Raw genomic sequence first — 16,208 nt, forward strand, 5'->3', positions numbered from 1 at the left:
TGTATACAGTTGGTTTCCCAAATAGAAAAAAATATCTACACTGTAAAATGTCACGAGATATATCATAATGCGAGATATATCATATATATTGTTTTATATGTGTATTCTGTTTGTAATTGCTAGTATTTTTCGGGCCAATGAAAACACGCATATAAATACAGTAATGGAAAGAAATTAAAGTCTGAATATCTATGGTAATTAGACATTGTATATGGATATTGACCAACAACAAGAGTGTTTAACATGCAGCCAAAACACTGATGAATATGTATGTGTTTGTGTGTGTAGAAGCTTTTCCACCCGGGCTCGCTGAATGCCAGCACTGAGAACGCGGAGACATTACTGGACTTGGCAAAACAGGCAGCAAGTATTCACTCCATACTACCTACACAGGTATTCTGCTGCAAACATTGAATTTGTGCACCAGAATTGAATTTTAATGTACTGTAGCAACTCCTCTAGCCATGTGCTTATGATTTTGTTTCAATATTTTCTGCCTTCAAAGGAAATATGGTTGGAAAAGCCCATTTGGGAGCCCTGCAAATACCACAGAGGTGAGTATTTGTATCGCAATGAATGTTCCACATTGTAAAGTATATTTTGAATGGTTTTCCAGACTGTTCTTGTACTGGTTTGTTCCAGCAATATCCATCCTGGGATTTGCAAAGAAGAGAGCGGGCAAAGGAAAGCTTAAACCTCCAATTATCCGTAATGTGAAGTTGGGTAAGGCAAGCCATATATTTTACGTAGGTTGTCTTATGTGCATGCTGTACCCTGACCCCAACTAGTGCAACTATGGAAACATCGCATTTAGTAGTGTTTGTAGGAATGATTTTTCATTTTTAAACATTTTAAATGAGTGTACATTTGCTTGCCTAAAAATCTACAATATTCTTTAAATAACTGATAATCACTAAAAAAAGAACACCACAGTGAATCAGTGAAGATAAACATTGCCGATGATTGTGATTAAATGCATTTCTAATGTTTGTTTCTCAGTCCCCAGAGAAACTCTGAAAGAAGCGGACAAGAGCCCTGTGAGAGAGGACAGTCCAAAAAACAGCAGGATAATGGAGGCGTCTGATAAAAGCAACAATGAAAGTGGAGAAAATGCAGAAAAGGGAGCCGCTAAGGAGACTCATCCAAAGAGTGAAAAAGAATCAGAGAAAGGAAGAGAGGTGTTGTCAAAAACCAGTTCAGAGGAGGTTAAGAATGAAGTCAGTGACAAATGCCAGACGATAAAGGAGATGATGCAGGAGCCTACGGAGCTGACATTAAGAAAACCAAGTGAGGAGACCCCAGAAAGCTCGCAGAAGACAGGCCAAGATGACAGAGCAGTGACTGGAAAAGAAGGGAACAAAAGTAGCAAAGATGTCCTGACACAACTGAAGAATTACGTCTACAAAGAAAATAAAAGAGAGAGGCCAAGCGACATGTCTGAATATTCACAGGTCCATAAAAGACAGCGACCCAACTCCAAAGAAGACGCATCTTGTGAAGAACCCCAAAAAATGTCAAGTAGTGGACAAAAGGAGGTGACGGCAGCAGACAAGGGAGAAAGTTGTAAATCAGGTCAGATCAATAAATAAATACCATATTTAAGTTTGTAGAAGTTTTCTGAGTGTTTCTGTGAAAATATCTCAGCGTGTGGTTGTCTGTGTCTCACTTACAGTGACTTCTAACGGGAACCAACAGGCAGCTCAATTGTGGCTGTACCTCAAGAAAAAGAGCCGAGAGCCTGTGATTGGTCAGTGTTTTGTTTTTCTTTCTTTTTTCTGTGCTCTGAGACCTTACTTATGAGGAATAATTGTGAGATCTGAATCTTCCTTTGTCTTGTGATTGTAGAAAACTCTGTCAATAACTGTCCACTGTTAATGCTGCTATTACAGTACATTCATTGTCAAGAGTTGATGAACCTGGCAAGTTCATCACTAATAAATTTGATGCAATCATTTTATAGACTCATCTGAGTACTTTCTCCATTTCTCTCTTTTAATTCACATTTTTATGCCGGAAACCGCTATCTCAAGACCATTTTGACTCTGTTAAAGAACTGATTGTGTATGAGTTATCATTATCATTCAGTGATTATCATCTACACTGTTAAAATGCTGTGAGTGACTGCAACACTTTGCCATGGGAAAGTGTGTGGTTAGTGTCCACAGGTCCAGAACTTTATAACTTTTCCATGATGTATCTTGTTTTGCTGGCTTTGCAACTTTCAGAAATCAATGTTTCACAAGGATGAAAGTTAGCCAATCAGAATAAGGCACATCTACAAGCTTTATGTGAGTTGTTGGAGTCTCATCCAGTCCATTAAACGCTTCAATTTGGTGTTAATTGTTGGTTTGCTGGTTTGTGAAGAGGCAAATAGAAGTTCATGGAGGAAAAGAGGAAAATTTGCACTTTTAGTTTCTTTATTTTATTAAATGTTTACATATACTTGAGCTTAATTAATTTTCTAATTACGTCATTTCTGTGAAGAAACCCTCTACCCGGTGAAAGATTGATAACATGACTTTAATGGTGAACAATATATCTTCAGGCTTAGGTGCACTTCTTGAATGCTATGGTGATCAGCATGGCCCCATCTACCTTTGTGAGTGCTGCTCTATGAAGATCCAAGAGAAGGATATCGTCAGCCATGTTACCGGATTTGATCACCAGAAGATGTATCTGGTGGTGAGTAAATGTTAGAGGATGAGATCAGATGTTGTCCATAGTACAATACTGTCACATGTACACTGAAAGACTTATTGGTCCATGTAGTCATTCCTCCTCTCCACGCCAGCCATGAGGAGATCCCTACGTAAAGCAACTGCAAGAAATGGAGGGAAAAATCAACAGTCCTCTGCAAAAATGTTCAATTCCAAGTTAGCAAAAATGACAGGCAACTTGAAAAGTTCAGGTAGTTTTAGTCTTGATGTTCCCACAGACAGTGTTTCTTTGCTGAAATGCGACTGAGGAATACATTCTGGCAGTTATGTAGGTTTGTTGCTGGGAAAACCTCCATGTGACTGCCAAATTGGTTTGGTATCTTTGTCATGGCAAACTGACACTGCTGAGGCCGCATATTAGCTTCAACTCATCTTCACAATGTTGTCAGTCTAAGCAGATTATCAATCCACGGCCAGTAACAACAGGACAACTAATTGATGATCAATAACTCTTTCAGTGTACATATAGCATTTTAGTATTATATTAAGATAGACTTGAGAAAATCCAAATCTATCCTTTAAGACACTACTTCCCTTTCTTTGTTGGGTATATGTTCAGTCATTGAAGTCTTCCTGTTACCACTCTTACATGGCAGATAAACTGTATATTTCATAAATAAGAGTGGCACACTTCATGCTAGGATAAATGCACAAAGGGGATATGCTATTGTAGCACCTGAGTGGTATAGAAGCTGTAAAAAAACTGATAATGTTGACTCACAGAAACGGTTTTTGCCTGTAAGGAGCTTTGGGGTTTCACTTGATCTTATTTTACACATTGTACAAAATTGGTCATTTGTTTACTGTCAACTTATTTTATGAGCTCATATAATATATAACCATATAATTTAACATCTTCATTACAAGATTAAATGCATGCAAGAACAAGACAATAAACAATATGCAAACCTAAAATTTACTATTGTTGTCTAGACTTACCAAGCAATTGCAGAACTTCTTCCAGTGCCTTGTTTCTACCATGTGCCATACATATACACAGGTGGCAGCCATATTTTTAATTTAATCCCTTGTATATGTTCCCGACATTAGGGGTTTCAGAAAATCCCGCCTCCACAAGGGAATGACTGGAGGAAGAAGATGAGAGATATGGCTGTTTTGTTTGAAGAAGATAAAGGATATGGAGAGGCTCAGGTTTGGTCCCGGTCTAAATTCTTTCTCTTGTAGAAATGGTTGTAAATGTCAAGCTGAGATCAAATATGTGATCCATCTCCTTTGGTCAGTCCTGGACAGAGTTGGAGAAAAGATCAAGGCAAAATAACAGAAGTGCTAGAAGATTAGAATGTATTTTTTAAATGTTGTTTATGTCTGGATTTCAGGTTGTTGATCTGGATGAAGAGCTTTATAACAGCATCTCAAAACAAAACTTTCAGGCAGGTAAGGGTACATTTTCCCTTTATTTTGAGCCCATCTAGAAAAAGTGTGTATTTCTTTTTTAATTGAAGCTAATTTGGTTAACAGGTGACTACAAAAGTGTGAACTTGTACGAAACAGTATTTCTTCTTTATTTTCCATAATCTTCACAGCCATTAAGACTGTGAAGGCGCATCAAGCTCAGCTGGACTGTGGGTGTGAAATCTCTTCAACCTCAACTCTGTCAGGTGTTCAACCTGTAGGTACCTCCGTCACCCTCATTACTCAACATGAGTCCTACCTTGGGATGGACAACCACCAAGTTAGTCAAGTTGTCATTATTCACATCAGAAAAATCATTTTCTACTTGTTCCTTTTGTCATTCAGAAGTCAAATTATGCACTGAGCTGATGAAACACATAACAGGAAAATGTAGGTGTTATACTTGATGTAAACGTAATTGTATTGGAACTTTCCATGTCATGATTATGAAAAGGAAAGCCTTTGGTAATCTAAATCTAATAATACCAGACAGTCAGGTTAACAATGCATGTTTAAATCTTGAATAACAACAATGCTGCAAGTGGAAACAAAATGTCATTTTTTACTGTGTTACAGTAAAATAAAAGCTTTATACCAAACAATGAGATTTAATTCAAGTAGAAAACATTTAAAACAACAAACTCCTGCATTAAAGGATACCTGGCATTTTAACTCTCAGTCCTAAATCTTGAGGACATGATTGGAGGTCAAAGAGTCAGAAGCACTTAGCGCAGACACACATTTACTTTATTGTCTTAGTAACAGAGTCTGTTTTGTCTCACACTTGTTTGGAGGCAAGTTGTCTAAATGTAACGGATGGTGGCTGGCTTGTTTCTGTTTTCTTTATCTTTAGCTGTGGCCCTTTGTTCAGGAGGAGATCTGTTAAATGAACCCCCTCCTCCAAGTGCTGGGGATGAATTCTCTGTAGCTCAAGTCATGGGCAGTAAATGTTTTGGTCTGTAGCTCCTTTGACAGTGTTCTAAATATGGTTGTTTGATTTCAAAGGTGTTGCCAATGGAGATTGATAATGATTCAGAAGACTCAGAGAGAAAGCCATCGTCAGTATCTGCAGCCACGACTGTAATGACTGAAAACACCCCCAAAACTACTGAAGTCCCCCCTGAACCAAATGAAGATGTCAAAATGACCCATATCAAAGTGCCTGAGTCTGCTGACAACACAAAGAGCTGTCTGACTGCATCCGGAAGTAGTAAAGACGCCTCAATTCTACACATGTTCAAAAGTGGGACAAACACACTGTGTTTGCATCCTGATTCCACAGGAACCAACTCAAAAGCTGAAATCACTCCAACCACAAGTGATACACCATTAAACAGAACCACCACATCCAAAATAACAGGGACGTGTCAAACTGCAGTAACTTCAGATTCTATAGTAACAACCCCCGCCAAATCCATGACAGCCGTCTCCAAGTTTACAGCTAAAACCTCCGGTTCTTCTCCAGACACCAACAACTTGACAGCAGCCGTCTCCAAACTTGCAGCCACCACCTCCAGTTGTACTGCAACCACCACAAAATTGGGAGAAACCACCAACAAATGTACAGCAGCCACCTCTAGTACCCCTGCAACCACCGCTAAATCAACAATACCAACCTCCGTCTACACAGCAACAACCTCTAAATTTACAGCAGCCTCCTCCAAAGTGACAGGAACCACCTCCACCTCTAGTGCAACCATCTCAAATACAACTTTATCAACTAAATCAGCAACAGCATCCAAACCAATGGATCCCAGAACTGGAGCTGCACCCAAAGCTGCAGCCACTTCACAAAAAGCTGCCCCACATGTAGGATCCACAGTGAGGCGCGAAGCCACCTGCAGAGCTATGCCTGCCTCCAAGATTGAAAACTGCTCCAAAAATTCTGAAACTGCATTCAAAACCACGGTCTCATCTCAAACTGTGGTGACATCTGCTAAAATGACAAAAATGTCAATTAAAGGTGAAAATGCTGAAGCCTCCGCCAAGACTGTACATATGAAGAGTTCAGTGGGGTCAAAAGCTGATGTTGCACCACACATCCATAAGAGTAACCCACCTGCTGCTCCCCATGGGACCATGCCCTTGTCTGTCAGTTCTGAACATAAGAATCCACCGACAGAGCCATCACATACCTCCATGAGTAAGACCAAGTCAACTGAAGGCCCTCCTAAACTCGGTAAGTGTTATTTATATAGAAAAAACACTCAGTAAGTCTCTATGAATTGGTCTCCTTTTGATTTGATTGGATGTTTGTGTTTTTGTCTTTATAGGCGTAAACCACCTAATTAAAGTGTTCTGCAAAGGAAGGACGCAAGTCTACTGTGAGCTTTGCTTAGTCAGGTTGAAACGGTCCACTCATGTATCAGGCTCCAGCCACCACTATAACTACGTGGTTAGTGCTTCATGAATCTTTTCTTAGAAAATGTTCTTTGAAGCTTGTAAAGCTGTTAATATCACTGATGTTGTCTGAATATTCTTACTAGAAAATGAAGTACCCCGGGTGGAGTCCCAGGTCGTCACAGTTTGAGGAACAGTTTGACAAGATAGTGGCCCACTTGGCAGAGGTTGAGAAAGGTGAAGAACATCAGGACATCCAGGTGACCCACTGCAGTCTTCTCACAGTCTAAATTGTTCAAAATTGACTGTCTGTATGTGATTATTAATTTTTGTACAAATTTGTCACATCATTGAAGCAGACTTTATTGACTTCAAGATATAAGCCATGAATAACTATTTTAGTAAAAAAGTTCATTAACGATTTTAAGAGTTTTACTGACTAAGACCATATACATTGTTGTAGATTGCGGTAAAAATTAATGATATGTAACAGTGTTTCCCCTAGGTTGACTGCTTTGGAGTGGCGGGGGGGGGGGGGTTAATATGTGGGGGCATGAAAAACTCAAGACAGAGACTCATCAGCTCTCTCTGTTAAAGAGCAGCTGACATTGACACTAAAATGAAAATTGCTGGTCCACCTTAAAAGTCAGTCCACCTTAAGAGAGCCTAGTCAAGGCAAGCTAACACATTGTTGCTAACTTCAGGGCTAACTCCCTTTGATAGATGAGTATTTTCTTTGTCTTGAGGAGCTGCAGCATTTATTAACTGACACACAGCCTGTCAGTCGCGGTCACGTCATGTTTCTGCCGCTTGCCCTCTGCGCTCGTACAACTACACACGCACGTTTACACACACATACACACACGCACTGCCTTATTCTTTAAGGAGCTACGCTACTCTTGTACCTTTCATGTAGATGTCCTTTGAAGAACGAAGAGAGGGAGGATGACTAAAAAAATCCACAATAACGTAGGGTGTTATTGTGCTCATACAGTGTGTGAGTGAAAATCTAGCCTGTTGATATTAATAATCGTCTGAAATTTTAGCAGCTGCGCTCATAATTTTGCAACGGCGGTGCACCGCTGCTGAATGAATGTAGGGGAAACACTGTGTAATGATAAAGGACTGTTACATATTTAGGTCATTATTAGGAATGTCAGTTGTGGTTAATTTTACCTTCAATAGACTGACATCCATTAACCAGTAACTAACTGGTTCATTTTTAAGAAAAATTGAAATGTAGCTTTCGTTTGTGAGAGCTGTCCAGCAGGTGGTCATAGCTACCATGTCTGACCTGTCTAGCTTGACTTTTAGCTCATCCTTCTTCTCCTCAAAGTGGTTTTCAGTGGGTTCAGTCACAGTAGCTCTCAATGGCATAACATACTCAGGCTCGAGGTACCGAACTAGCTCTTTCAATCCCTCGCCCTACACCAGACTGATTGGCAGCATATCGGTCTCCTGGGTGATGGCCTTGGACCGGTGTCATGCTGAGTTCTGCCTGCTCGCCGAGAATTGCATGCACCTCACGGCAGAGTGCACAGCTAAAGGGAAAACTAGCCTACCAGACATTGTAATGGTTTTTAAGGCAAAGTACTGTTTAAAAAATGATGTAGTCTTCTCTGTCAGGTTCACCAATGATGACAAATGATCTAAAGTCTTTAGTTTTTGATCGTTTAGAGTCATCAATATTTTATTAGACTCAGTAGTAGTAGCATTTCCCTGATTTGATTGGTCTGAAATTTACAAGGTTTCCTTTAATAATCTCAATATTTCTTTGGGAGAACTCTTCTGTGTTCTTTGTCGATGTGTTTTGAAGCATAGGATTTCAGATAGTTATACTAAAATGAGGTTGTTAAATGTGGAAAAGTGAAAATGGAAAATGGATGTGCTGAGAAAACCATTTGATTGATATCAAACACTGTGACCTTGAATGAGAGCCAGGTCACTGTGACCTGTACCAATGCAAAACATGTCAGCCCACCAAACCAAAACAGGTGCCACACACGCACACAAATAGTGCAGAGACGCCCACTCACATTTAGTCAAAGTCCAAGATAAATGAAATTGAGAAATGTCCCATTCTTCTTTAGAATTTGGGATAGCCAAAAAGTTTGGTAAACAGGATGAAACCTATCACGCAACACAAACACATACACACACACACAGTCTGTCTTCAGTATAAAAAGGCATGTCACGTTCTGTAATGTGGGAAGATATCTCTGACTACGTTGTTAATAGATTTGCTGTGAAAAAAGAGATTCCCCATCTGACACCTGTGTCTCAGTCAACTGATTCCTCTTTCATCCACCTCTTTTCTGCCACAACATAATTGACCTTGACAGTGTCAATACTGAGTGTTAAGGGGTGCATGCAGTTTTCAGCAGAACTGATTGATGCTGCCGAGTAATGCATCGCCTATTTTTCAGCTTAGGTCATTATTATACATTGGTGGGGGGTATTAATGTAAATAGTATATAGTAAAACCAATATAAGAGATGATAAAATATCCAGTAGTAGCTAAAAGCCTTGCTGGGACAACAGAAAGAACTGGTAGTAAAACAGATGCATAGAGCATACATCAGTAAAGCAAGATGGCCAACTTGTATATTCGTATGTTTTTTAATTACCATTGTATAAGTGTTTTTGTCTTTCTTTCTGCTAGACGTTGATTGTGAAGAGTGACATGTACGAAGAGCTGGCTACTCTTCCGGAAGAAAAAGGTAAAGATGTACTATTATTCCTCAGAAAAATGTTGTTCTATTTGACTTACAGAGGTAAAGATTAGTTAGAGCAGGCCTGATGCTACAGTACCAGTCAAAAGTTTGGACGCACTTTCTCATTCAAGGGAATGGGAAGGTGTGTTCAAACTAAGTGTCCAAACGTTTGACTAGTACTGTATTTTGAACTGTTTTGCCATGTTAGCAGTTGGGCCAGAGGGAAACAACAAAGAAATTATTCTGGCAAAATAACAATATTGCAGGAACTTTCAATTTTTTAAATCCAGAGAAGAAATTAAATACTTCTATTGAATTTTGAAAACAGAATCAGACTGTTTCTCAGACGTTTTGTAACTACTAAATTAGCTTAATGCTAAATTACATTCGTACATTGAATTGGTTTAAATGTAAAAAAACAAACAAACAAAAAAAACTATATTAGTTCCTCCAGGAAATCGCAATCTTGTGATGGCAAAAATTAATGTAAATTCAGCCAATCTCTTCAGTATTTGTGAGGACTTGCAACTTTGTAAAATTCCCATGATTTCTCTGCTTTAAAGGTGCTGCTGGGAAGATTTTGACTTCAATATATCAACCCAAATTTAATGTCTATACCTTGTGATGAGAATGAAAGAATGTATTTTGTATTGATATTGTGTGTGACCGGGTCGGATCCACAGGAGTTCTGCTGAAGACAAAGTAAGCCTTTCCAAACAAAACTGGCTTTATAGACAAAACTAACTCGTCAGATACAGTCAAAAGGCTCTTCAACCTCTTCTCTCATCATCAAAACAAACCCCATGCTGGTTGACCGCAAAAAAATGCAAAACAGGAAGTGACTGGGTTTATGGAGAATGAGGTCTTATGAGAATTAAGCTACCTATCAAAGCGCTTCCCTGCGTCAGTCCAATCAAAACAACCAACATGACATGTCACTGCATTCAGGTGAAATTACATGACGAAAAAAGTGAACCCCTCACATTTGGCAACAAAAATAACTGTAAAAGGCCATACAAAACAATTTCCAAATGTTTTACACAAAAATGGAGGCAACTTGAACTTGAAACCTTTGCCAATTCACACAACTTACTGCTATGTATATTAAAAGAAAATCACTCAAATCACCCAATCATATAAAAGTAACAAAAACATAAATAGTTTCTAAGCATATCATGTCAGTAAGTAAATTACAATCAATTGTCTCAGATCAGCCTCAGAGGACAGCTGTTCTCCAAGTTGTCAAAAAAAGATGCTAATAGACACAAATATTTCTCAGAAAAGACTCCCACTTAATTTCCCACAGTAGTAACATCCCTGAACTCTTGCCACTGTGTCCATATATGGACGTGGTTTTCTTCTGGATCTGCGTGCATCGGCTTTGTGTGTGTTCTTGTAAGCAGCAAGTCTTCATTGGGTTCATACAGAGTTCAGTCCACAGCAAAGTTGCATGTGACTGTTTCAAAATGATCGGTCAAGACGAGCACTTTCCTTCCTTCCTTTGTTGAGCTCTTGCACCTAGATCCCATGGTGCTTTGCAGAGCAGCTGTTAGGACTTGCAGTCTCAGCCCTTGTTGTTCAATGTAATGTGACCCATCTGAGGTGTTCACTCTCATCATGTCACATACTTCTCATTATTCATTGTTAATGAACGGTGGGTTATTATGCAGATCCATTATCAATCTAGATAGCAACAGTTGAGATGTGGGAACAGTTATGTTAAATTTTGCAACCAAAAGCTAATGCCTAAGAGGGGAATTCCAACAATGTTACTCACCAAAGTCTGTTTATGGGTCTTGGGGAGAACTACTGCCGATGTGGGAAAAAGTTATTTAAAGCCTCTGTGGCTTCAGAGGGAGCTGAGTGAAGTCTGATAAATTTCCTCAAGCGATGTCACTCCTGCCAGCGTCGGTCAGGGCTGAAGACTGCAAGTGTGAAAATGAAAAGAAATCTGGAGGTATGGAGATAGAAAGTAGTGAGGTTACCAGACCTCTGTAGTTCAATAATTATCTCTGCCTGAGGCTAGTGGCTCAAGACAACATTAGACACTTTTAACATAACTCACCTGACTCTCCGACTGAATTGTCGGCAGTAGAGTTGCGTTGTGCATAACGCAGGCACCGGGTTTTGACCACGAAGAAGAATGCGTGAAATTAAAAATAAAACATCTCTGGTTCTGCTGCATCAATTTGATTTTTTTCTTCTGATAGTCTATAATATCCCACGGTGTAATAGGTCATTACTGCTCTACGGACAAAAATACTTTGCTCTGTGTTGAGGAACAAGAAATTCCAGACTCATTAATAACACTGAACTTGATCTCAGATTGAAGGAATTTATTACAGAGTATCAAGTCAAATTAATATGAACAATGAACAGCGATCAGCAAACAGAGACAAAGTCTCACTATTCGGCCCAATAGGGTGCAGTCTCTCTCAACCAAGGTGGCATCAAGAGACTGAACACAGGTCGACTGAAATGACTGACTGTCCTTAACCCTGCACACATTTCAACTCCATCCACCGTCCCAGATGCAGGGGTGTCAATTTGTTTAAGACCAGTCATTGAGTTCAGTGCTATTTAGTTGAGCAGTTCATTCAAACATACATTGTCCTTACAGAGAATACATCATTCTTACAATTTATAACACATCAAATCAGAATAACAGATTAAGAAATAAGATTTCCCCTACAACTGCAACAAAGATTTGAACTGTTTAAGATTTTCGTGAGTAAGTGACAGCACAGACTTATGAAATATGTTGTCACGGGGAGCTGCACCGAAAACAAATTTTACCTAAATGCATGTTACAAAATATAACCATTTAGTTTAGAGCTGAGTAGTAAGTGTCCTGTTGAGCTCTCATTGTTTTGTTTTGATGTGTAGGTCTGAAAGTAATATACTCCTCTTCTTATCATGTGATAAATGAGTATTGGACACAGTGCATGCAATGCATCTTTTTCCGGTATTTGAGATCTTTTCATTTTGGAAATGGATTGATTGTTTTGTAAATACAGTCATGTTTTTGGTCTTAATTCCCTCCCTCTTTTTTCTCTTAGCTGTTGAAAAACTGAAAGCATTGATGAGACAGATGGGCATGCAGATCTCATCATCCTCCACAAACAATACTGCGGAGGCTTTAGGACGGCACCTTGCCTCTGCCAGTCCATCTTCAAGCCCAGATGATGGTAAATTCAACTTCGAAAAACAGACACATTGTACCATGCAGGGGATTTCACCACCAACACAGCATACGGTATACAGGGATTACATGAATTATGTAGGAGAGGGGGAGACAATTCATCCATATAATTTGAGTCACGGAGTAGTGGGGGGGGGGGTATATGAGCTTGAACTCCAGGGAAGGCCAAGCCAGATCCAGGAGAACCAAGAAGTATATTGTATAGCAGTATATTATAAAACAAAGCAGTGAGCACAGAATGATTCATACATGACATACAATACATGATATTTTCATATTCCTTCCACATTTTCTGAATGGCATTTGTAAAATTAATGGGGTTTTCAGGAGCATGTAAATTAATTTGAACTTGAAATTTTGCACTGGCCTGCACATGGATCTGAGTAAATATTGCTGTCTTTGGTTATATTGTAGCTGCACTTAAGAGAGTGTAACTTTGTATATCTGATGATCCTGAATAGAGTGAGACACACAGAGAAGCAAAGGTTGGATATGGCTTTATTTCCGACCGGGGTCCTGTCACATGCAAATACAATGAACAACAAGCCAACCTGAGCTGGGATCTTTTATACCTTGCCATTTCCTCACCATATGTTTCCCGTTATCAGTGGATTTCTTCTTCGGACAATGAGTTATGATATGTACCTCTCAACCTGTCAGACGTCTTGGCGCCGTTCCTATCAAGCTAATGAACTTACACATTAGGGCCCCCACACCAGATGTAATTCCACATTTGTCTTTATGACACATGAACATGGTGCCTCAACTAAAGGTTTCTTACATTCCTTAAGATGCATGCAACACAAAGAAAATACCTCATATCAGAGATTTTCTGGGTCTCTATTTTGAATGACTTCAGAAACTCATCATGTGTCTCTGTGATGTGTATTAAAAGACCTGTGAGGTAGACACATTTGACCTAATACTGCAATTTTGTCACTTAGGTATGCATATGACACACAATGAAATGCCAGTGAGAACACAAATGCCTACACACAAAGAAATGTTTCCAGATTTTTAAGTCTATGCTATAAGATGTTACAGTACAGATAGATAATTATTCCTCAACAGAAAATCTAACTATAACAAAATTAACATGTTAACAGCTAGACTAATACTCTGTTTGTGTCCATGCTCTGTTTAGTCATTAAGCAGGAGAATTTTAAGCCTGATGTGGAGACGGAGGCTCAAGTTGAAGTCACACCTGCCAGTACGAGTCCTGGTAAATACTGAGCTTTCTTTTCAGCTTTTGTGCCTGTAACGTATATCCTTTACCATACCATCAAATATTGGACTCTTTCACTCTTAGGTATTTTTAGTCACTTTTATGTTTTTGCTATTGGTGTGTTGCTGTTTTACAGAATTAACTGATTGCAGATTCTGTACATAAATTTAGATTTACAGGGTCTTATTTTGTCGGTCTGTGAAATCTTACTATTGGTATGTTTGTCTCTTTCTTCTACATCATCACCCATTTTCACCATCTCTCTCATTCACAGTCACTGTGGAGAAACCTCATGTTTGTGCAGATCCTCTTGCCACTGACTCAGGCACATTTGACCCAACTGCTGATGCACACCAAGAGACTCTTGAGAACAGACAACAGCAAGTGAAGAGTGATCCAGAGTTACGGGACACACAGAAGGAGCTGGAAGGCACTCAGAGGAAGTCACCTTCAGTGTCCATTGGCCCAGACCCGGTCTCTGCTCCTGCTGCTGCTGCTGCATCATTGACCACAGAACAGCAGAACCCATCAAGTCCTAACGAGGAAGCAGAACATGCAAAGAAAAACTCAGGATGCAGACAAGGACCTGAGCAGCACAGTCCATTACAGGTGGTCCTAATAGGTAGGTGTTGAGCATTTACAACTGTATGAATCAGCTGTAATGGAAATCGTCTGAAAACACTGAACACACATGAAATAATACACAAAACACTGCTGTAATAAGGTAACAAACCTTAACACTAAGTCAACTGCAAGTTAGTCTCAAAGGAAGGAAAATAAAATACACCTTATATAAAGACAAAGAAACAACATCTGATTGGATAACATTCTAAAGTTACATATATTCAACCAATTGGCATGAAACCACGAGATTCCCATGAGAGATCACACACTGTCCACACACTTCGTACATGCAGAGGAGAAGAAGACCCCCAAGAAGATTAAACGTGACAGGGCCCATGGTTTCCTGACAAAAGGCTCTTGGTAAAGCACAACATAGTTTGGACTCAAATAAGAACAAGATTGGACAAGGTTGAATAAATTATAAAACTATGTTTTTAGCTTACTTTACTTTCACACAGCAGCTTTGGTAATATTTTACTAAATATGTTGTTGAACTGATTTGTTATTATATGGCTGTCACAGGGGAAAGAACTCAGGACTGCAGTCATTTGTCAAAATTCTTGAAGGTGGTTAACAAGGGGCCAATCATAGGTGAGTGTGTCTATCCTTCCACAACAATCACTCCCATTATTTACAAAAGCATGCAATACATTTAAAGATAACGTCTCCTCATCAGGTCAGAGCTGTGTGTGGGAGTGTCGAGGGCTGTCTCAGGACACATTCTACTTGTGTGAGAGCTGCAGTGAGACGGTCTCTTTCAGTGATATCTGTCAGCACATGATCAGCTCTGATCACCAGTACAATTACATGGTGAGTGTCTCACACACTCATACAACCCCTGCAAAATGACTCGTTTGATTATCTGAATTTGATCCATTTGGCCTGATAACATTTGGAAAGTCTAGAAAAGCCACACAATTAAATTATTTTATCCCCATTCAAGTTAGCAGAAAGCTAAGAGAAAGGTTAGTCGATTACCGTAATTACCAGTAATGCAGCAACAAAAAATTAACAGAGTGAAGAGAAGCAGATGAGAAAACAAGGAGGCTTCATACTAAAATATGAGGAAATATCGTTATCAAACAGAGGGAATTAGAAATGCAGCCTCTCTCTAATATAAGCCAGCTTCCAATAAAGACCTAATACCCTTTGCAGTTGATGTGAATAAAGGCCCTGGCCACTATTAGGGGAACTGCGGTAATTTTGTTTACTTTTGTTACAGTGGTCTTAAGAGAAGTGTTTTTTTATTTATTTTTGTTTACTTAGTTAATATGTAGACTGGTCCTCAACAAAATGTATTTATTTTTGTTTACTTGCTTAATCTATGTGAAGTTAATTTATAAAGTTAGTCTACCTTCAAATTGTTCTTGATATTACAAATTGTAGTTGAAAAAACTGAGAATTGTTTCACCCCTAGTGAGTGGTGTCTCAGTAATGCATTGAAAACCTCTAAATAACAAGATTGTTTAAAATTTCAAAGTCATTGACATGTTGCTTCCAAATATTTTTTAATGATTTAAATGTTTGTCTTTCAGCAAAGAGAGTACCCTAATCATCTGTCGTCATTGTGGAAAGCCGATCTGTTCCAAGAGATGAGATTGCAACTTTTAAATGAAGTTGCCAAGATGCTCGCAGAACGGGAGCGTTGCGAAAACATAGATGTGCAGGTACCCTATAAGGTCTTTGTGTCATTGTTGGAAAAAACACAACCAACCAAAGATCTTGAGGGCAGAGTTTGTCTTAAGCAGTCTTCTTGGAGAGTGCTCGGGAGACAAACTGTTTCAACAAGCAGTGTAACAAAGTCAAAGAAAATGGCTGAGAAGAGGGTAGATTTAGGAGCATGTAAGGGAGGGGGAGTGATGTCAGTGGAGCGTGATTATCAGCGCAGGGGAACATGATGTGGGGAAAGTCAGGAAGAGCATTGCTATTTTGATACCTTGACCTTCCTCTTTCAAAGAGCACAGACGCTCCTG

General features: G+C 39.3%; 1 protein-coding gene across 1 annotated transcript in view; it reads left to right on the plus strand.

The window, feature by feature from the left end:
• Positions 1–16,208, plus strand: part of LOC122969296 — a 53,261-nt gene that overhangs the window by 32,071 nt on the left and 4,982 nt on the right. The window contains exons 27-45 of the mRNA XM_044334876.1: positions 289–393; positions 506–554; positions 643–723; positions 1,000–1,572; positions 1,673–1,747; positions 2,546–2,682; positions 3,768–3,869; positions 4,055–4,112; positions 4,262–4,410; positions 5,136–6,309; positions 6,404–6,525; positions 6,617–6,730; positions 9,133–9,190; positions 12,244–12,372; positions 13,531–13,608; positions 13,886–14,233; positions 14,758–14,826; positions 14,912–15,045; positions 15,771–15,902. Coding sequence (XP_044190811.1) covers positions 289–393; positions 506–554; positions 643–723; positions 1,000–1,572; positions 1,673–1,747; positions 2,546–2,682; positions 3,768–3,869; positions 4,055–4,112; positions 4,262–4,410; positions 5,136–6,309; positions 6,404–6,525; positions 6,617–6,730; positions 9,133–9,190; positions 12,244–12,372; positions 13,531–13,608; positions 13,886–14,233; positions 14,758–14,826; positions 14,912–15,045; positions 15,771–15,902 — 3,687 coding nt within the window. The remainder of the gene's footprint in view (positions 1–288; positions 394–505; positions 555–642; positions 724–999; positions 1,573–1,672; positions 1,748–2,545; positions 2,683–3,767; positions 3,870–4,054; positions 4,113–4,261; positions 4,411–5,135; positions 6,310–6,403; positions 6,526–6,616; positions 6,731–9,132; positions 9,191–12,243; positions 12,373–13,530; positions 13,609–13,885; positions 14,234–14,757; positions 14,827–14,911; positions 15,046–15,770; positions 15,903–16,208) is intronic.

This window comes from Thunnus albacares, chromosome 19 (genome assembly GCF_914725855.1).
Source record: "Thunnus albacares chromosome 19, fThuAlb1.1, whole genome shotgun sequence".
Taxonomy (NCBI): domain Eukaryota; kingdom Metazoa; phylum Chordata; class Actinopteri; order Scombriformes; family Scombridae; genus Thunnus; species Thunnus albacares.